Source organism: Falco rusticolus, chromosome 7 (assembly GCF_015220075.1).
Source record: "Falco rusticolus isolate bFalRus1 chromosome 7, bFalRus1.pri, whole genome shotgun sequence".
Classification (NCBI taxonomy): Eukaryota; Metazoa; Chordata; class Aves; order Falconiformes; family Falconidae; genus Falco; species Falco rusticolus.
This window is the reverse complement of record NC_051193.1, coordinates 22,975,925-22,996,649: the sequence shown is the minus strand read 5'-3', so window position 1 is coordinate 22,996,649 and position 20,725 is coordinate 22,975,925. Positions and strand designations below refer to the sequence as shown.

The following is a 20,725-nucleotide window of genomic DNA, read 5'->3' as shown; positions in this document are numbered from 1 at the left end:
TGCTTACTCAGGCAAGCTGCAAGCGCCGCTGATCGCCAAGAGCTCTGTGCCCACATCGGACCGATTCCGGCCGCGGAAGGCCGCGGATCCTTTGCCGGTAATTTTAAGCCACAGGGAATCTCACTCACTCTCCTGAACTTTAATTCTGGCATTTCCCCCCCCCCCCCGCCCCTAACTCAAGCAGAGGCAGCAACATGAAAACACCTCCAGTTTCCCCAGCAGTCGCACCTGGGTTGGTTTTTCAGGGGCAGATGACTCGGAGAGCCACCGCCGCGCTGCCGCCACACCGGGCACGGCTGGGGCGCCACAGCCGCAGTGGGCACGGCACGGCCTGTGCCGGGAGCAGCTGCTGGCACGGCACGGCACGGCATGGCATGACCCGGCACGGCACGGCCTGGCATGGCCCGGCACGGCGTGGCCCAGCACGGCGTGGCCCGGCACGGCATGACCCCGCACGGCACGGCATGGCCCAGCACGGCGTGGCCGCCCGGCCCGAGCCCACCGCCCCCCGGGGGCTGGCGCTGCTGCCCCTCCCCGCGGCCCTTCCCGCCCGCCACAGTCCGCGCCGCTGCTGCCGGTTCTGTCGCAGGCGCGGGCAGTCCCTGCTGCACAGCCGGGGCCCGGCCCCCGCCCGGGGCTCTGTCCCTCAGGGGGGCGGCGCGGCGCAGGGCCGACAGGGCACGGCGGGCGCCATCCCGCCACCATCCCCTCACGCTCCGGCGCGGGGCTGGCACCCCCAGGCTGACGCCGCCCGGGCGCGGGAAGGGGCGAGGGACAGCCCGGCCGGGCGCTGCCCGGGGCCCTGCTGCTGCCGGCGAGCGCCGGAGGCCGCTGGGCCGCCGCCCCGGGGCACGGGCGACGGAGGGCGGCGGGCCCACGAGGCCGCAGGGCGCCCTCTCGGCCACACGGCGGCAGCAGAGAGCGCCAGGCAGGCGCCCCCCGCCGCGGCGGCGAAGGGCTGTGGGGAGAGGCGCTCCTGCCGCGCTCTCGGTGGTAGGACACGTCATCGCGGTGCGGCGGTGACGCGGAGGCCGTGGGCCCGGGGCTGAGTGTGCGGGACGGCCCGGTACGGCGCGGGGAGGCCCGGTGAGGCTCGGGAGGGCGAAGACGGGGCGAGAGCCCCCGCGGGGAGGCGGCGGCGCCGGGCCCCTGCGCGGCTGGTGCCTCTGGGCGCGGCGCTTCCCTTCCCTCAGGCCCCGCTGCGGAGCCCGTCCGTGAGGCAGGGCCTTACTGCTGAGCCTAATGGGTTTTCTCTTTCCAGAGCGTTCCTGCTAAGACCGCTCCCGTAAAGACATGACCACACAGGTAAATAAAAACAGCGTTAATTAAACTAATCGCTAGCTTGATAATTATTTTTTAGGTTGCTCGTATGTAATATTAATTATTTTTTCTTTCTAGTACGGTATTCTCTTCAAGCAAGAGCAAGGTGAGAAAACACTGACATGTATTAAATAATACTGGCCTTCTTGGATGATGTAAAGTCGGTAATGGCGGATATACTTGTGAGATGACTTGGATTGTGCTTATATGAAGTATAAATGAGAGTAACTCCGAAATAGCTATGCAGTTTTTTCAACAGTGACCTTGGTGAACAAAATACAGCACAATGACAGCGGTGAGGAGACTCTTGGAGCACTGATAGACCTGAAGAGTCAGGGGTCTATTGCCAACATCACAAGCAGGAATTTTAGCATGACCAAAACTGGTAGTTGTCTTCCATCAAAAGAAACCACTTTGTTTTTAATTTCTATGTTTATATTCTCTTGTAGCTCACGATGATGCCATTTGGTCAGTTGCCTGGGGAAAAAATAAAAAAGATGGCTCTGAAACAGTGATCTCTGGTTCTTTGGATGATCTAGTGAAGGTCTGGAAGTGGTAAGTGCACCGTATTAACCAGTTCTAAGCCTTGGAAGTAGTCACTATGGAGATACAGCAGTCTTGAATTTCCACAATCTGCAGGGAAATTAGAAGTTGTATCAGGGAAGGGGTAGCCTGGCACATCTCTTGAGTAAGCTTATCTTCATTTGGTGCATGCTTTCTCTTGGAGTGGTAGCATTCTGATGTGCTTTAATTCAATTACATTTATTTAATTTTATTAAAAGAGTGCAAGCCTTTCTGAAAATGCAAGCCAAATTTTACACATTGTCTGCCAGAGAGTAGTACAACTTGTATTTCTAAACCCAAGAATTAGAATGTGCAGCTTTTTATGAAACAATGCATTGGGAGCATGTGTACTGTGAAAGGAATAATGAGAACAGAGTAAAAGAAGAAGTGACATCTTACTGTTTGAAAAAAATCCTCATAACCCTTATACAAGTGACACTGAAGTATGCTTTTGCGAAGAAATTGTTCTCTTAGCCAAAGCAGTATTAAGTATGTGCTTCACTTCAGTAACATGAGTAGCTTGGTTGTGGCGATGATGAAAATGTTGGTCGTTGCATTTTGTACTTTGCTACTAGATTGACAGTCTGCTGTGTAAGTACCGGTGCATTGATGCGTAATGGTCATGTTTCAGTGGGACTGCTTACAAACTTAAGATGATGCTTTGCAGAAATGTGGCAAACAAGTGATGTATCAGTTCTTTCCCTTAAGTACAGAGAGCAATTTGTGCGTAGCTATTTTCACATTTTGTGGGTGAAGTTGGATTCCCCATTTGTTGAAGAAAATGGAGAAATGTGGGTTGTCTTGTTTGTTTCGTCTGAGGTTGTAGATGGGTTAATTACCCCCAGCTATTCATAACTAAGCTTTTCTTTCCCTTGAACAAAAGGAATGATGAAAAATTGGATCTACAGTGGACTTTGGAGGGTCACCAGCTGGGCGTGGTATCTGTGGATATCAGCCACACAGGCTCCATTGCAGCATCCAGCTCCCTAGATGCCCATATTCGCCTTTGGGATTTAGAAACTGGCAAACAAATCAAGTCAATAGATGCTGGTCCTGGTAAGATATCAGTGTTTAGCTTTTTCTGCATATGAAGTGTACTTACTCTGGATAGTAAATACTGTACAGTGTATAATTAGGCTATATGAGGTCCCTAAATTGTTTGGTTTTTTTCCTTTTTTATAAAATCTTTATTTGTCTGCAAAAATCTTTGTGATTTTTATAAACTCAGCATAAAGTAGTATCAGGCAATTTTACATGTATTTTTTCACACTACTTACACTTTTTCAGATACATTTAGATATGCTTTTTGCTAGATGCATAAAGCAGAGTGGAAGCCAGCTTGTTTTTACAGATGTATTGATTAAAGGATGTCTTAAAAAATAATTAAAATGCTTATTCAAATTGATTTACAAAGCCTGAACTTTCATCGTAAGCATTGCACTGCACTGAATTTGAGCCATATATGTGATGCTTATTTATGTAGTACATCCAGTCCTGAGTAAGCATGTCAAAACACAGAAAAGCTGAACTCTGGGTCAACGTTATGTCCTCCAAGTTGGAAATCTGGGCCTAAGATCTTACTCTAAATATTTCATTGGTCCACTGGCAGTCCCTTATTTAAGAACAATCTTGCAGGTTTTAGGTAGTTAATATTAAGCTTATAGGAAAGAAAACCCTGTGAATTACATTGTGCCAGATAAATATGTTGTACTGCTGTAATAAGGTAGGGCTTTTTGAATTCCGTTGCAAGGCCTGTTGATCTATGTTACAATCATATATCTGTTTCTCCTGCATCTTCTGTACTTCGCTACATACTAGTTTTGCTTTCTTTTACTGGTTTGGTACCAGGAGAAAAGTATTTACACTTCACTCATTGCCGTCTTAAATTCTGAATTTATTGTTACAGGAGAGTCTAATAAGCTCAGGGTCTTGTTAGAAAATGTAATCTTTCTTAGATCTTAGAAATCTTAGAAATATCAGCCCAAAATCTTAGAAATAAACGGCCCAAGCTATGCTCCATTAATGACATTGAAGGAAGTAAGCTTTCATGAGCTTGTACACTTTCTTAAGAGTACATAGTAGAGTTTAGAGTATTTAGAGTAAATGGGGTGTGTGTGTGGTGTGTGTGAATGTCTAAATAGAAACAGTATTCAGCTAACTGATGTTTTCTTTTTAATACAGTTGATGCTTGGTCCCTGGCTTTTTCACCCGATTCCCAGTACCTTGCAACAGGAAGTCATGTGGGAAAAGTAAATATTTTTGGTGTTGAAACTGGAAAGAAGGAATATTCACTGGACACCAGAGGGAAGTTCATCCTTAGCATTGCATATGTAAGAAGAACAACTGATAATGTCTTATATGAGATTGCTATTGCTGTAATACATTGTAAATCAGACATTTTTTGTTTTCACCTGTCAGTTTATCTCTACGTAATACTAAATGACAGCCATACTTTGATAGTTCCAGATATAAACTGCATGATATTCCCCCACTGCATATATGGAAAATAGACCTTGTTCTTGCTTATATACATATTGTGAGTAAGTCCACTGAAGTCTTTAGGATTTTTGGAGCCCAGGTATCTTGCATAGATCATAATTGTTAAAAGTTGCCAAGAGATGACAGGGAGGTGCACAGCATAAATGCATACTGTTGTTAAATGCATACTTTTTTGTGTTTTATTACAGAGTCCAGATGGAAAATACTTAGCCAGTGGAGCAATAGATGGCATTATCAATATTTTTGATATTGCCACTGGAAAACTTCTGCATACGCTAGAAGGTAATGGTTTGTGTATTTGCAGTACTGAAGTTCTGGCTTCCTTCCTCAAAAAAATTAAAGGATATAACGCCAAATCTGAGTATGATACAACAGCCATGGCATAAATGAATTGATGTTTCTGTCCATTAGATAGTATTCAGTTACTTAGTGTGCTGTAACTTAAATCACTTGAAATATTAGAGGCAAACCCTGAACTCAGGCTTTCATCATAAAATGCCTATCTCAAAAAATACAGTCAGTAATGCTTACCTAAATTCTTGAACGGCAGTTCCTTCTTGTATTGTAGTGCGGTACAAGGGAGCGAAGCTAAGGCAATTGCATGCTGCCACATGTATGATTTTTACTATGGTATCAGTTTTATTCCCGTTTTAAAAAACAGCCAAACATTTTGTGTTGTAGAAGACGTGCATTTTTCTAACAGCTAAATGGGCTTTTAATGTTCATGCAGTGTCTGTGCAGTTGTATAATAAAAAAACCCAACCACTTAAACAATATGAAATCGTATTAGAAAATATGACATCCTAGCTAATAGATCCAGATCAGTGGATTTTGTTGCAGTGGACATGGCTTAACATTCAAAGTTCAGAATTACTGTCAGTTTGCATTTTATGTTGTGCAAGGAAGCCCACAAGAGGCATGGAGAGAAAGACTTTTCAGAGGTTGCTTTAACAGGGAACAGTGTTGTGGTGTGGCTTCTTAAGCACTGCCATTAGTAAGAGGAATAGTTACATTCTAAGCCATATAAAACTTTGAATTTCAGGTCACGCGATGCCTATTCGTTCACTGACATTTTCTCCAGATTCACAGTTACTTGTAACTGCTTCAGATGATGGCTACATCAAAATCTACGATGTGTAAGTTGTTTTGCAAGACATGCTAAAAGGAAAATAACTGTTCAGAGAGGCTGATACTGCAAAAAATATATCAAACCCTCTGCTTCTGTAATTCCCTTCAGCTTCTGGTGACTTCTTTATACTATGCCCTGAGATAGTTTTTAAATAAAAAGTGCATAGGTGGATGACAGCCTTCAAATTACTTTCCCTATATTTGCCCTGTAGGCAGCAGGCTAATTTTTTTGTATATCAGTCCTGCATGTTTATGTTTACCCATCTTAAACATCTGTTCTGTACCCAAGAAATCATTTATGACCTACTTCTCTTGCACTGTGCAAAAACTTGGAAGACCCTGTGGAGGAAAAGGCACTGTTCAGTGATCTTCACTCCCCTAAACCTGTGTTACTTTGCCTTCTTCGTGGGGAAACTGTTTTGACCACCGATGTATATATACTCTTGGTGACTTCTTTTTATGTTAACCATTTGAAATGGAAAATCTGTTGTAACACCAGTTCAGCTTGGATGAACAAATCTCCAGAAGTCACCTTCCATGACCTTGCATTGAGCCATTCCTGACTGCACTAGCTATATTCCTGTTGCTCTTTCCCTGGAATTTGCAAACCAAATATTGAAAATTTGTTCTTTCCACAGGCAACATGCGAACTTGGCAGGCACATTAAGTGGTCACGGATCCTGGGTATTAAACGTAGCCTTTTGTCCTGATGATACCCATTTTGTTTCCAGGTATTCAATTTAACTTGTTTATGCTTACTGGGGGGAAAAAAACCCCCAAGCAAACAAACTTTATATTTATAAAGGAAGATGGATCATAAAAAAGTACGTGTACACATTACCATGGAATCTATAATGGGATAGCATACGTTACAATTAAAGACTCGAGCCAATCTGTGATGTGATACCAGTTGTAGTGAATAGGATTTCATAGTGTAAGTCATCCCATTGCAGCATACTTCCCTACAAGTGAAGAACATCTAAGAGAAGGGCAATTTGATTCTAAACAGCTGAAAAATTGCCATAGCATTAAACAGTACAACCTAATGTGGTAGAACATTAATCTAGCTGAACTTCAGTGTTAACTCTTAGAACAGCTCAGGCAGTTGGTGCACCGAGTCTATGTAACACGTTATGCAAAGAACTTGCTGCTAAGAGTTCTGGCTAAAATGGGAGTCTCATTTTCATGTTGCAGATACTGAAACAGTAAATGTATTTTAAAGGTAACTGGGACCTGGCAGAAGATGCACTTCTTTGCTACTTCATCCCTGTATTTGATGGGGGAAGAAGGTTTCTTATATCTACCGTATGAGAGCTTTTAAGCTTTGCACTAGAGTTATTCTTAGTAATTCAAACATTGATCCAATACTGTTTTTCATCCAGTTCATCTGATAAAAGTGTAAAAGTTTGGGATGCTGGAACAAGAACCTGCGTTCATACTTTCTTCGACCACCAGGATCAGGTATGTCTGCTATTGAATTATCTGGGTCACTGCTCACAGGCGAACTTGTTGTGTCATTGTGCACATTTGTGCCTCAACTTGGTGCTATAGCTTCAGGGCTAAATTTCAGGCTGCTATAAGAAAATCTTAAAAGTTGTTCATGATTATTTGGCACTTAATATTGAACTGAACTGATACTCCAATTGTGTAGGTTGATCTCTTCCATGTAATTAAATTTTTCCAGTCCAAATAAGGGCAATCCTGAGTAGCCAAAAGCATTCTTCAGACTTTATTTTTTATCTTTTGTCTACGGTCTTACTTCTGTCACTTACATGGCATGTGCCTGTAGGGTAGAATGCTTATTTAAAGGAATGGAATTACCTAAAAAGATGCTTGAAAGCACACTTGAAACTTCGGACTTTTCCCTCCTCAAATGTAACACCCTAATTTTTGTTTTCCTCAGTGATAGTTACCCATGAGGGAAGTTAGGCATCTACTTTCCAAATGTTATGTGTTAAGTAGAACAATGCGATTTTTTAACAAACCATAGAGGAAGATGTAACAAAGCAAATTATTTCAGATTTTATTTGGGCTCTTTTTTCCATAGTACTTTTTTTACTGTAACCTTTGTTTCAGCCGTGGCGGGTTTAACAAAGTGGAATTGGATTTCCAGTGGTGTTTTAACTGTTGTCCGTAATCTTCCAAGTTTGTGGAAGGCAGATGTACCAGCTCATGGGAAGGCTGGCTTTTAGGCATTAATGCCAAATGGTGTACAAGTCCCCCACTCTGCTGTCAGCACCCACCCACTCTGCAGTCGCGTGTGTTAACATGGGTGGCCTTCACTCTTGCTGGTACCATCCTCACGATGGAGGTGGGGGGTCACTTAACTGCTTGTGTAACTGTCCTAAGCCAGAGGACTGACCTGAATTTTTCTCTTTTGCACTGGTAAGTGGCGGCTGTCTTAATTAGCCCAAGGATAAACTGGATCATCCTTCGGTCTGTCATTATGTCTCAGTCTACATGAAAAACACTTGTCCTCTTTGCAGACAGCACCGTAACATACTCTTTTCAGAGATGTGCAAGAGTGAAAATGTTAGGTTTTATTTTTGTAAACTGGGACAAGGATTTTTCAGCCTTTTTCAAGTATCTGTAATCCATTGTCAGAAGTGGACTGTAAGATCATGTCAGGCTATGTGACAGTGTCCTCTGGTTCATCAACCTCATCTGCTATTAAAGCAGAAGCCATAAGTGGGCCAGCTCCAGTAAGGTGATCTTAAATAATCCTCCCTCTTCTGCTTGTTGTAGTCAACAACTGTGACAGCTGTCAAGATTTTTTTTTTTCTTCCATGCCCTATTGATAACCTTGCCCATGTGCTTTTTGCAGGTTTGGGGAGTGAAATACAATGGAAGTGGGTCCAAAATTGTATCTGTTGGAGATGACCAAGAAATCCATATTTATGACTGTCCAATTTAAATATCTTGATTCAGGCCCTTTGGTTAACTCTTGTGGCAAGTTTGTAGTACTGTCCTTCCATGTCGTGTTTTAGTACTGCAAAATGCAGAGCTGCAAAATCAGATATATTTTATTTTGCATGAAAGCAAGTTTTACTTTTTAAAAAATAAAAGCTACAGATGCAAGTAATGTGTCTAATCCTTGGAAAAAGGTATTTTTGGAAATACGTAGTCATGGGTGAAGTAACTGCTCAGTTAATCTCCCCTGACTTTATACATAAATAGACTGGAGCTGGGAAGTGTTGACAAAGTCCCACAGCAGCTTATTTTAGCAAAAGGAAAAGCAACTGAGGCAATGGTGTATGTGTGGGAAATGACAGCCTGCACTCATCTTCGTGCTGCCCCAGTGAGCTTAATAGGGTCACTTAAGTTCAACACCTGTTCCAGCAATTGTATGGTGGCATGTAGCTTAATTCATCATGGGTTTCATTTCACAAAAGGGTGCTAGTTCTTTCCACCCCTGACTTTGTACACACTACTAGAAAACAGATAAAAGGGGGGAAGAAAAAAAGGCTTCAATGTGCTCATTCTGCTATGGTACCTTGTCACATTACAGGACAGCAGCAGCATACCCAGGGCATGCAGGTTTGATTTATTCATCTTGATTAAGGCTCTAGTGTACCACATACTAGGGAAGGCTGAAATGCAGAGCCGGAGATGCTGAAAGATCAAATATTTGCCTGTCTGTACATTTGTGTGGTACACTATGCACAGTAGAAGGATACCTCATAAACACTATGGTACAGAGCTGAGGAACGCACTCTTAATACCAACAGACTAACACAGGAAAGGCTGCCATTACACAGGGAGCAGGGTGCGCAAATTGCTTGAACACCACAAAATGAGACAAGCACAAGCATTACAGCTAATGATGTTCAGTACCAAGAGTGATCCAGGTGATAGGAGCCTGAGCTTAAAGAAATTTACTTGAAAGGGGTTGTAGAGTAGCTTAGGAAGTACAAGCAAAACATGACATAATGTGAAGAGTTCTATTTATTAGAAGTTATTTCTACTATGGTTTATTCTATGAAATTAATTTTCCAGTATGAAAGTATTTACATAAGACACTCCACTTAGCCTCTATCAATATTGCCAAAGTCTTATATAAATAGCATTGGTGAAATAAATCCAAGAACCTTCACAGCAAAGGAAAATGTATACCAACTCAGTTGGTTCTCAGCTGTGTGACATTTGCTTTATATATAAAGACTACAAGAACACAATATAAATTAGTTACAAAAAGGTGATACTGACAGCGCAGCAACTCAATTTGCTGAACACAAAACCCACAAGCAGTGGCTATTACAGCCATGCAGTTTTCATTGTGAAAATTTACATTTGAGATGACATCCATTCCACCTTGCTTTAAGATGTCTGACATTGTACTCCTGTTCTTGGACCCTCCTCATCTTCTTCATATGCTTCTCCCCCACTGTTGCGGTAGGTTTGCTCACTTGGATCAAAGTCTTCAAGGTCTACCTGATCCATCTCATCTGTGATCATGACATCTTCTCGTGGAGGGAGCAGAGCCTCCAGCAGACACAGTTTCTCCCTTGGGAGCCAGTAGTGCTCTGGGAACTGGACCTACAATTTAATGTATTTTTTTAATGAACAGTTATTCCTGCCAACACGTATCTTTGCTACAGAGAAAAGCAGTCAACTTACCAAAAATTGTATAATTAAGCTGCCTTTGTCCATTGGAGATTTGTAGACAGGCATTCCTTCGTTGTAGATACACTTTAGGTCACCATGTTTTATCACTTCACCTACATGGAGGTAAGAGCAGGAAGTAAGCTTGTGTGAACAGACGTTGCACAACCATGAAAAGCTGGGCTGTACACCAGCAGCGTTCCCACAGCATCTGAGGGACACTACTATGCAACCCCTAGAAAAGGCTGCGGACTGGGAAGCACTGCAACCAAGCTACACAGAAGTAAGGCCATTTAGACTATTTGCTCTACTGTAAGATTCAGCTGCTCTTAGCCCAGCTTTCAGGCTGAATTAACAGAATCTAACAGAGTTTAAGTTTCTGGCCTCTTGAGTATTTTCCTGGCTATCACCAACCGAGGGTGAAGTTCATTAAGAGGCATTTGACAGCTTTAGCTGTAATTCTGCATGTAATGCTTTAGAAGCAGTGGCAAGAACAAAGAGCCAACTAAACTAAACAACTGTTTCCATCTACTGCATCAACTTGTTAAAAACCCAAAAAACACACACCCAACCCCCCAAAAAACCCAGTCCAGGCACGCTGGAACATGCGAGCAGTTTACGTAGCATCACAATTCTTAAGACCTACCTGGCCTAGATGTTATAACAAGAACTCTGTTATCCAGAGTTTCAATGGTCTTTCTGAAACCACATAACGCCTCTGAGAGTTGAATTCTCATTTTTGTGATTAAGTCATGCCCTCGTCTCTGAAAGACACTGTGATCCTTTTGATCAAGCACAATTATAACATCACCAGGCTCCAGATCAGGCTCCTGGTCACCTTCTCCATGAAATACTATCTTCTGACCGTCTTTCATACCTGGAGAGAAGAAACCCATTTATTCTCTGCAGAATTGTAGGCAATGATCAGGGACATAAAAGAAATACAGGGTTCTTACCCTTATCAACATGAACTTCTATGATCTTTTTCTCTCTTACAACCTTACAGCCATTGCAGTTGTCACACCTGTCCTTCGGATTTATTCTTTCACCTTGGCCTTTGCATTCTGGACACACAGTTTGGATTTGCTGTACCATACCAGGTCCAATTTGCTGAACTATAACTTGCATTCCTCTTCCTTTACACACAGGGCACTTTTCTATTGCCCCTCTCTTTCCGCCATAACCTTTGGAAAAAAAGTTAAATCTGATCTCAGTCTCAAAAAGGGAAAAGTTAACTCCAGTCAGGCTGGAACTCAGTGGCTTCAAGAGTACCTTTAGGACAACTTAAGAGTAGTTTAGTGATTTATTTCCAATGTTAACTGGAGTTTAGTTTCCTTCATGAAGCATGCTCCGTAAGTTAGAAATTTCTACAAGCAGAAGAAAGGCGAGCTTTCTATATACCACTTTATCAGCCTCTGCCCCACCTCCCAATACATCTTGGTTTTCAAGAATCTATCAGAATACTGACTTCAAGACCTAGACATTCCATTAGTACTTTGGAAAGAATCCACTTGCTGAATATTTAATTGAGTATCAAGATACAAGACCTCATTAGGATTTATCTCAAAGAGGACCAGTCATTATGGATACTTAATAGCAGTAAAATGAGTTGCTTAATACAAGTTAGACTTCTACCCAGAGCGATTTTAGTAAAAGGCTGTTTCATTGAACTTTAAAAAGTTCTGGATCAAGACACTTTTAGTTTAGGTGTTCTTAACTATGATTTGCAGTGAGTTTAAGTCTGCCACTAGAACAATTATTACACTGTGTTTAAGAAAGCCTTATTCCTGGATAACTTTAAGTAAGAACTAAATACCCTGGCAGACTTTCAGGCGCAGGAAGGAGAAAAACATACGAATAAGAAAACATACACTTAATTCCCAGTCCCTCCCTCAATATTAAAAAAATAAAAACCATGGAGTAAGAGGGGTTTGGAACCATTAGGGTATTTTTTTACCTTCACACTTGCCACAAATAACATTCTTTTGCAGTGCCAGTTTCCTTGTAATACCATTATATAAATCTTCAAGTGATACACCTAACTGGTGTACAACGTTTTTGCCTTTTAAAAAAAAAAAAAAGATAGGATTAATTCCGGTTCAGCTGTTGTAAGGAAAAGTGTTTATTTAAAGGCTTCTACTCATGTTCATACATGCAGTCTCACTGAAGAAATGTAAAGTTAATTCCAAACTGAGCACAGTTCAGCTCCCTTAAAAACATGTGCAGTTCCATCAACTTCCACTGAGCTGCACTCAAGTACGTATGTCAGAACAAGGTTTAGCTGCAATTAAGCAAAGCATCAAAGCCACCCTATCCCTGCTCCTACCTCTAATTGTGTAAGCTTAACTGAAACAGCAAGATGCAAGGACACTACCAGCTTTCGAAGTTGCTATTATGCCTACCTATAAATTTCCATGCCACTTCATAGCATGACTTCAAAGATTTTACAGCAAGTTACTGCTTGCTCCTTCAAGCATTGAAGAGGGGCATGGGACAAGACAAAAAGCATACTGTGCTTTTGGCAGCACTCCATTCTCAGTTTGACATAATTTCTCCCAAATATTTTCATGAGATTAAACACTGCTTAAGTTTTAAGTTGATGGTGTCCTTTGAAGCAATTTGCCCAAAGCATACGAGCAAGTGAGGCACAGATCTGGAAAAAAGGTACTTAAAACAGGTCTAATTCAACTGCTCCAACCTGCCGAAGTTTCCCCCTCCCCTACAGATTACCCACACCCACTTTAATGAAAATTAAACAGAACTCATCAGAAAGATTGCTATGGCTGCATCATGTTATCTACTTTATTAGAATCTTAATGCTAGAGTAACTAAACGAACAACAACCCAGTCAACCCAGTTTACTTGATCTATGGTTGCAATGAGTAATATCCACACTATGTGCACTTAGCAGAACAGCAGTACCATAGCACAGTTGTTTTATGCTTAAGTGCATGGTTAGAGTTTCTAGAACTTGTTTAGAACTGTGTACCTCTTCTCTCTCTATTCATTCGGCCTCCACCACCAAAGAACATGTCAAAGATGTCCATGGGTGAAGAAAAGCTGCCGCCACTCAGGCCTCCTTCTTTAATAGCCTGCTCCCCACCCTGGTCATAGAGGTCCCTTTTCTTTGGGTCCGACAGAACTTCATATGCCTGGGATATGAGTTTAAACTAAAAAGAAAAAAGAAGCTCTGAACAACTACGACCAAGAGGAAAAGTAACCCTCTTATATGCAACTCCATCTTCATATTGCACCACTGTAGCACTCTCTTGTGGCACTGTTCTTTTTCCAGGAGGAACCTTCCTAAACAAATGTGTCATAGACTATAATAGTACACTTTCGTCCAGGAAAACCACCCCTTTTCTCCCTCTCCTCCCTCCTCCCATGTTACAAGTGGGCTTAATTCAGAATCACATTGAACTTACAAGCATATGAAAGCTGTGCTTTGATGATTGTGGTTGCAAACTTCATATACCTCTAACAAATCCATTTAGAAAGGGATAGGATACTATCACCAAAGCCTTGTGGGTCCCCAGATACTCAATGGCCACAGCAGTGCTAGTCATTCTAGAGCTACACAGGGATCCTTCATGCCTGCTGAGCTGCTACATCCAGCTAGAACTGAACAGACATGTAAGTGACCAGACTAGTGTTGCTTACTGATCATGAATACAAGGACTTAAATACACATCAAAATATCCACATCATGAAAATTAAGGGATTATTTTTTTAAATAGCCATCAAGAATTTCCTATTACTAAGATGACTAAGTCAATTTTTAAACAGTTTGCTGTTGCTGAAACGACTACTTCATTTTAAACATTATTCACTTATGACCAGGTGTGTGTACATGAAGTGTATATGTACACTTATTACCAGTGCTGTACATAAAAAAAGCAGGCCAAAAATAAAAGCAGAAAAGGTTAACCTTTGACTATACTACTATTTAAGTAGCCTGAGTTTTGCGAATTAGTGTACTAGATAACATGGGAATAGAAGTTCCATATTTATTTAAGGTATTATCAGAACAACTTTTAAGTATCACTTAAGTATTCAGTGTTTCTCCAGTTGCAGTGCTGACTTAGCCTCCTAGGCAAACGAATTGAGTGGGCCTCTGCTAGAACACGTGAAACGGTTCTGTTGTAAACAGTCTACCCATGTGCAGCCCAATGGCTTCCTCTGGACAGTTACCTCGTGTACCTGCATTACCGTTTTCTCTGAAGGAAACCCATCCTGTTCGGAAACACAGATCCATCCAGTAGCACCCAGCGCGCACAGTAGTGCTGGCAGCTGGACCCGCCATATCTGACAGCCCGACGGCCATTAGGGCACTGGAAATCCTGTCAGATTTACCTCCTTTAACCAGCATCTCTCTAAGAGCGAGCTCCCTTTGGCAGCTCCGGGGAGACCGGGAGGAACCGCGGCCCAAAGAGGGGCCTCGGCGCGCCCTCCCGCCGCGGCCGGGCCTGCTGCCAGCTTCAGGTGTCTCCTACGGCGGCTGGAGGAGGGGGCCTCGGCGCGCCCGCGCCCCGCTGCGGGTCAGCCATTACGCGCCCCCCTCAGGCGAGGCCGCGCTTTAAGGCCGGGCGGAGGGCGCGCTCCCCGCCCGCCAGGCCCGCGGCGCCCCGCACCCCGGCAGCCGCCCGGCCGGTGCGAGCAGGCCCCGGTCCCGGCCCCGCGCAAGGCAGCGCTGCCGCCTCACGGCGGGCGGCCCACCGGCCCGGTCCCGGCCCCCGCGTACCCGCTCGCCCTCGCTGGGGTTCTTGTCGGGGTGGTACTTCAGCGCCAGCTTGCGGTAGGCGCGCTTGATCTCCTCGGAGGAAGCATTGGGCTTCACCTGCAGGATGTCGTAGTACTCCGTCTCCTTCACCATGGTGCCTGCGGGAGAGGCGGCCGCGTTACCGCGCGTTCGTGCCCAGCCCCGCCGCCCGGGCCGCCCAGCCCCGCCGCAGGCCACCCCCAGGCCCGGCGGGCCGCGCTCACCGCCACAGATACGCCGCTCCCACCACCTCGCTCGCCGATCGCTCTCGCCCCGCCTCTTCCGCGGGTTTTATATGGGCACCGGCCGAATCTTCTGGAATGACGCCGCCCTACGTCACGGCCCTGGAACGGTCTAGAATTGCCGCGCGTGACGTCACCGCCGGTACGTACAGGGGAGGAGCCGGGGCGCTCCCGCCAGCCGCCGCGAGAGCCGCTGAGGGATGGGGGGGGCGGGGCCCCGTCTGAGGCGGCTCCCGCCTCCCTGCGGGGGAGAGGCCTGGCCAGGGGCCGCCGGGCACCGCCGCTCCCCGCGGGGCACCGCCGGGAGCCGCGGGCCGTAGTGCGGCGGCAGCCGGCGGCCCCTCAGCTGGGGGTGCGGCCTCTGGCGCCTCGTCCCCCGGTGTCTGGGCGATTTGCAGCGATTCAACCAGCGGTGCCCCAGCGCCCGCTGCCTGCCGTGTCCCCTTCCCTCACTGCCGCGGCGGGAAGGCTGGGTGGCTTGCGTCTTTTCTCCAGGCAACCAAAGGTCTCCATAAATTATTTACTGCTCAGGTGAAAAAAGAACCCTGGTGCTGGCGTGGGAGCTGGCTGAAAGCATATTGTTATAGAAGATGGCCGGTTAATACTGAAAATCACAAGTGGAAATACAGAAAATCTGTATGACCTAAGAACGGATTTTGTTCAAACTCGAGCAGAAATGCTTATGAGCTTTTTTTTTAGTTCAGGAAACTTTTTTTTTTTATTATTGGAAACACTTCTACAAAGCAGTGTCTCCTGTGGTTGTGATAACCCCAAGGCTGCAGTGTTCCATCAGCCACTGTACTAGCAAAAAGTTAGGATGACTGAAGAAAAGAGCTGGGCTGCATTGCCCAACAGGAGAAAAGGGACAAACAGGAAAGCTGTGTGGGTTTTGAATGAAATATTGTTGGGATTTAAAGTTCAAGTGTCATTATAATGAACTTCCCACTTATTTAACGTAAATAATATTAGAAGATTGAAATAGTGCTATCTGTTCTTTGTGTACTTCTGCTTACATCAAGCATGTCGACTTACTAAAGGAGGGGGAGCTGATTACAGAAAAATAGCACAAAACATCAGTGAAGGGAACAGTTCAAAGCCACAAGAAAGAAATCGGTGTTAGTAACTACTATTTTTTCTAAGCATAATTATCAGCAGCTGAACATGTATATTTGTTTTGCAATTGTGAAATTACATTCACAAGTAAATACAGAAATTACTTTCTAAAATAACTATAGTAACTTACTCTGTAAAGTTCTTTTTTTTTTTTTCCTTCTAGGCTGAGAACTATATGCCTCTTTTTTTAAAAAAAGAAAGAAGCCATTTATTCTAGTAATAGTCTTCACCTTAAAAGATAAATTAGATATGATCTTACAGTCCTGAAGATGGTACTCCTATTTAAGAAGAAATTATAAATCTGGTAACAGCTTTGCAGTAGCTGAATGCTTCAGCAGATGAGAGGCTTTCAGAGCAACATAAGGAATTTTGCTGAGAATTTATTTTTAAATATCAATTTATAGTATGTTGTAAGGAGACAGCATATAATTTCTGTGAGTAGAAACCCTCGTGTAGGTATGTAGATATTTGAGCTCAGGCTGGTGGGTGGTTTCTTACTAGTAACAACTGTTACTAGTAGTAACAGCCAAAAACTTCACTGGCATGGATCTTTGCTTAAGAGGGTTGAGCCTCCTGCTTTGTTTGCTTTTCTTTCATTTTGTTAGAGGGAGCTATCGGGTTATATTTACTTTATCTCTAATACTCAGTATTTGTTTTCTCCATCTTTTCTTCCATTTCATACAAACAAATTCCTTATTTATTCAAAGAATTAGTGGGAAAAGTAGTAAGGGCTGGTGCTTTGGATTAGAAAAGTAGGAGAGATACCAGTCCATCGGCGTTATTCACATCATCTGTATCTCCTGCATTGGTCTAGTCCGAGAACTGCAGTCATCATGATAGCCGATGGGAATACTGTTCTTCTCCAGCTGTACGAAGCAAAACATTTCTGATTTATCCATCCTGTATTTGTGGAACAGAGTAGGAATCCTCAGCAGCTGATTTATACTCATCTAATTTGACATAGTAATAAAAGTAATACAGCCTTTAGACATATGTATATGCATGTTTCTTAGCAATGGCAGTGGTGGTGTCTTTACTCAACCAACCTGGTCATCAAGTGTGTACATGCTAAATTCTGTTTCTTTCGCTACACACCTTGCCTCCTTAAGTCTGTAGTTGTTCCTGACCAGCAGTTGCTTACCCATTTCTCACATGAACAGGTGATCTCTTTTACTATTTTCTTCTCTTCCTTTTCCTTCTGCTGCACATACTGTGAATCACCTTGTCACTTTTTGCTTGCACAGGATCAAATGTCTCTGTGGGTGTACACAGGAAAACAAGCAGAGAATTTCCCTTCTCAGCAAGTAGGCAGGACTGGGAGTGGGAAATAATTAGATCCTACTGCCTATTTTATTTAACCACTGGAGGAGTCTGCCTTTGAGTCTGATATAGGTATTCCCACTGTTAGCACAAAACAGGAGTCAAAAGGCTGCCTCCCTCCTGGTCCTGAGAGCATACAGCATGTTTCATGTTCATATGCTGCAGGAATTATGCATTTATCTTTTAATCTCTGCTGTATGAAATGCAATAGTGGCTTGACCCTGGCTGGACATCAGGTGCCCACCATGCCACTGTCACTCCCCTCCTTGACTGGACAGGGGAGAGAAAATATAATGAAAGGCTTGTGGATCGAGATAGGGACAGGGAGAGATCGTTCACGAAGTACTGTCATGGGCAAAACTGACTCGACTTGGGGAAATTAGTTTAATTTATTACCATTCAAATCAGAGTAGGATAATGAGAACTACTTAAAACCACCTTCCCCCAACCCCTCCCTTCTTCCTGGGCTCCACTTGATTCCCAATTTCTCTGCTTCTCGCCCTGAGCGGTGCAGGGGAACACGAAATGGGGGTTACAGTCAGTTCATCACATGTTTCTGCTGCTCTTTCCTCCTCATGTTCTCCTGCTGCTCCAATCTGGGGTCCCTCCTGTGGGAGACAGTCCTCCATGAACTTCTCCAATGTAAGTCCTTCCCACGGGCTGCAGTTCTTTACATGCTGCTCCAGCGTGGGTTCCCACAGGGTCACAAGTCCTGCCAGCAAACCTGCTTCACCATGGGCTTCCCTCAGGTCCCAGCCCCCTTGGGGCACCCCCTGCTCCGGCGTGGGGCGCTCCCCGGGCTGGGGGGGATCTGCTTCCCCCGTTACCCCCCGGGCTGGGGGCACAGCCTGCCTCACCATGGCCTTCACCGCGGGCTGCCGGGGCATCCCCGCTCTGTGCCTGGAGCACCGCCTGCCCCTGCTGCGCTGGCCCGCGGGCTGCAGGGCTGCTGCTCTCACCCTGTCTCACCCCTCTCTTCCACTGCGATTATTGCACAGATATTTTTTTCCTCCCCCCTTCTTAAATACATTATCCTAGCAGCGCTACCACCTTCGCTCCTGGGCTCGGCCTTGGCCAGCAGTGGGTTCGTCTTGGAGCCAGCTGGCATTGGCTCCATTGGGTGTGGGGGAAACATCTAACAGCTTCTACATGCCTGTAGCCCCCTGCTAGCAACCCCTTGTCAAACAAACCCATTACAGATACTCATAGAAGCTCCTTGTTTGCACTTCTGTCTTTTATCTGGCCATATTACCATTTCTCATTAATCATGACTTCTGAACAACTGGAAGCAGCATCCCGCTACACAGGTACGAGTACAATCTGCTAAATTGCAGCTGCCATTTCTTGCAGCACTCTCAATTTATTATTTTTTTTAAAGAAGTGAAGTTCCAAGAATAACTTTCATTACAAACACCCTAAAAAAAATTGGGAATCCGAGGGGTTGAAACTTGTGCCTGTTTTCAGTCACACTAAATTTGCATAAAGAGCTTCAGGAACCCCTCTGGAAGGTGAAATCAGAATCACAACAGGCTTCCCATGGTGTTGAGCTGGATTCCTTCAGTATGCAAACCTGAGCAGGTGCCATGATTTCTAGAAAGCTGTTAGGAAATTTAAATAATATTTTTAACCTATGATTTTTTTTGTCTTATTTAAAATATACTTTAAACAAGGCTATTTAAAGTATGACAGTTTCATGTAGCAGGCCTTTAATGGTACTGGAGCTTTTTCCTTATAGTTCATGTCTGAAAAGGAATGTTTGGTACAGAAACAAGCTCTTAGGAAAACCTTTTTGCCTGTGATAGAAAGTAAAAGATGTGTATGTGCAAGAGAAGTTAAATGATGGCGTTGTTTCGAGCTGGTTTAGGGCAACGTACAGTCAGTGACTAGGACCTTTAGAATAGTTTTCTGAGGCAAGTCTTAATTAAAATGCAACTATCTGTAGTAATTAATTTTTATTGCTAGTAATAGAGAAGGAGTAAGAGAGACCTGTGTTCATGGTAGTTTTGGTTGGTTAATAGCTGGGCATCTCTGTGTTTGGGACCTGCAGAAAATGTGACTGCAAATATGATGGGATAAATGAACACCTACAGGTAAGCATGAAAATGCAAGCTACTTCCTTTGAGTCTAAACTGATCTTTTCCTCAGAAAGAAGCAGCAAAACTGTTTCTAGATGTGCCTGTCCTCAGACAAACTGTTGTCTTGACCTGACAGGATGTTCTGCCGCTCTCCACTTGCTCAGAAACTGCTGCTTCTTTCTCCAGATGTGTATTTGCAGCTGCTCTGGTTTTTTTCCCACTTGCTTATGATTGTCTTTCTTAATCCGTCCGAACTGGTGGTTAGAGTCAAATCTAAGGTGCTTTTGTTGTTGCCACTCAGATTCCAGAAACTTTGCACAAACCAGTCTGTGTTTTTCCACTATGTTACTGTGAAACATTTCCCTAGAAAGCAGAAAGCAGCATGAAATTTCATCTTGCTGTGGCATGGTCAATGAGAGAAAACATTTTTACAGAGAGATCACTACTGGAAATTTCATGAAATCATGCAGCTGTTTATGCTTGTGGATAGCAAAGCATTGTGTGGGATAACTGCTTCACCTGATGGAGATGCTGATTTGAGTATGGATAAATTCTCTTCAGTTCTGCAAGTATGGGGAGCCACAGTTAGGGTGTAAAAGTTACCCTTTTTCTAATCTGAATTCCTTCATTAGAAATGAATTAGTATTAAAAGTGTATGTGAGCTGTTGCTCGCCTGGGGCTTTTCATTATGGAATCTGCTCCTTGGCCCAAGCTAGCGTAAATTTCCTGACCTTTAAGGTATGCTTTGAGACTTATTTGTTGCCAAGGCTTAATGGCAGCTTAGCAATAGTAATGTTTGGATTTAGAATTTCGCTTAAACCCTGAAACCTACTCTTGTTTAAGAGTCACTGTGGAATCGATCATGTTTTTATTTTAGCTAAAATGGTTTACAGGCCAAAATTAAATCTTTAATTATGAGAAACGGGGAGGGGGGGAGGAATATGAATGTATTGTGTGTGTATATATAGTCACAGCGAATGCAGTTAGCAGCCATTCAGAAGCACAGCTGACGGAGGGCTGCAATTAGTAGCAAGCCAAAAAACTACCAGGCTTTAAGAAGACTGATTTGAAATAATGAAGAAAAGATTACATGCCATGTAACA

The 20,725-nt window shown here is 43.9% G+C and overlaps 2 protein-coding genes across 6 annotated transcripts; one reads left to right on the top strand and one right to left on the bottom strand.

The window, feature by feature from the left end:
* The first annotated feature begins 954 nt into the window (after positions 1-954).
* On the top strand, positions 955-8,583 carry WDR61 (WD repeat domain 61). Of its 2 annotated transcripts, none has more exons than XM_037394428.1 (11): positions 955-1,066; positions 1,262-1,305; positions 1,399-1,426; positions 1,770-1,875; positions 2,768-2,940; positions 4,066-4,214; positions 4,572-4,665; positions 5,426-5,519; positions 6,150-6,242; positions 6,894-6,972; positions 8,336-8,583. In XM_037394428.1, the coding sequence occupies exons 2-11, from the start codon at positions 1,294-1,296 to the stop codon at positions 8,423-8,425; spliced, it is 918 nt and encodes a 305-aa protein (XP_037250325.1). In that variant the 5' UTR covers positions 955-1,066; positions 1,262-1,293; the 3' UTR covers positions 8,426-8,583. The 2 variants fall into 2 exon arrangements, with proteins under 2 accessions (XP_037250325.1, XP_037250324.1); XM_037394427.1 differs by having other exon boundaries at positions 970-1,086.
* Positions 8,584-9,439: 856 nt separating this feature from the next.
* Positions 9,440-15,197, bottom strand: DNAJA4 (DnaJ heat shock protein family (Hsp40) member A4). 4 transcript variants are annotated; one of them, XM_037394423.1, is made up of 8 exons: positions 15,097-15,197; positions 14,855-14,992; positions 13,103-13,283; positions 12,071-12,175; positions 11,070-11,297; positions 10,760-10,990; positions 10,129-10,229; positions 9,440-10,047 (listed from the first exon to the last, which is right to left on the bottom strand). In XM_037394423.1, exons 2-8 carry the CDS (start codon positions 14,984-14,986, stop codon positions 9,829-9,831), a joined length of 1,197 nt encoding a protein of 398 aa, XP_037250320.1. In that variant the 5' UTR covers positions 14,987-14,992; positions 15,097-15,197; the 3' UTR covers positions 9,440-9,828. The 4 variants fall into 4 exon arrangements, with proteins under 4 accessions (XP_037250320.1, XP_037250321.1, XP_037250322.1 ...); XM_037394424.1 differs by lacking the exons at positions 14,855-14,992; positions 15,097-15,197 and adding an exon at positions 13,539-13,734; XM_037394425.1 differs by lacking the exons at positions 13,103-13,283; positions 15,097-15,197 and having other exon boundaries at positions 14,855-14,985.
* Between the last annotated feature and the right edge of the window lie 5,528 nt (positions 15,198-20,725).

Coding starts and splice junctions, on each gene's coding strand:
- WDR61 (XM_037394428.1), top strand. Junction 1,876..2,767: donor CTAGTGAAGGTCTGGAAGTG/GTAAGTGCACCG, acceptor CTTGAACAAAAG/GAATGATGAAAAATTGGATC. Junction 6,243..6,893: donor GATACCCATTTTGTTTCCAG/GTATTCAATTTA, acceptor TTTTTCATCCAG/TTCATCTGATAAAAGTGTAA.
- DNAJA4 (XM_037394423.1), bottom strand. CDS start 14,986: ATGGTGAAGGAGACGGAGTACTACGACATCCTGCAGGTGAAGCCCAAT. Junction 11,298..12,070: donor TATTTGTGGCAAGTGTGAAG/GTAAAAAAATAC, acceptor TTTTTTCCAAAG/GTTATGGCGGAAAGAGAGGG. Junction 10,230..10,759: donor TGTTATAACATCTAGGCCAG/GTAGGTCTTAAG, acceptor ACCTCCATGTAG/GTGAAGTGATAAAACATGGT.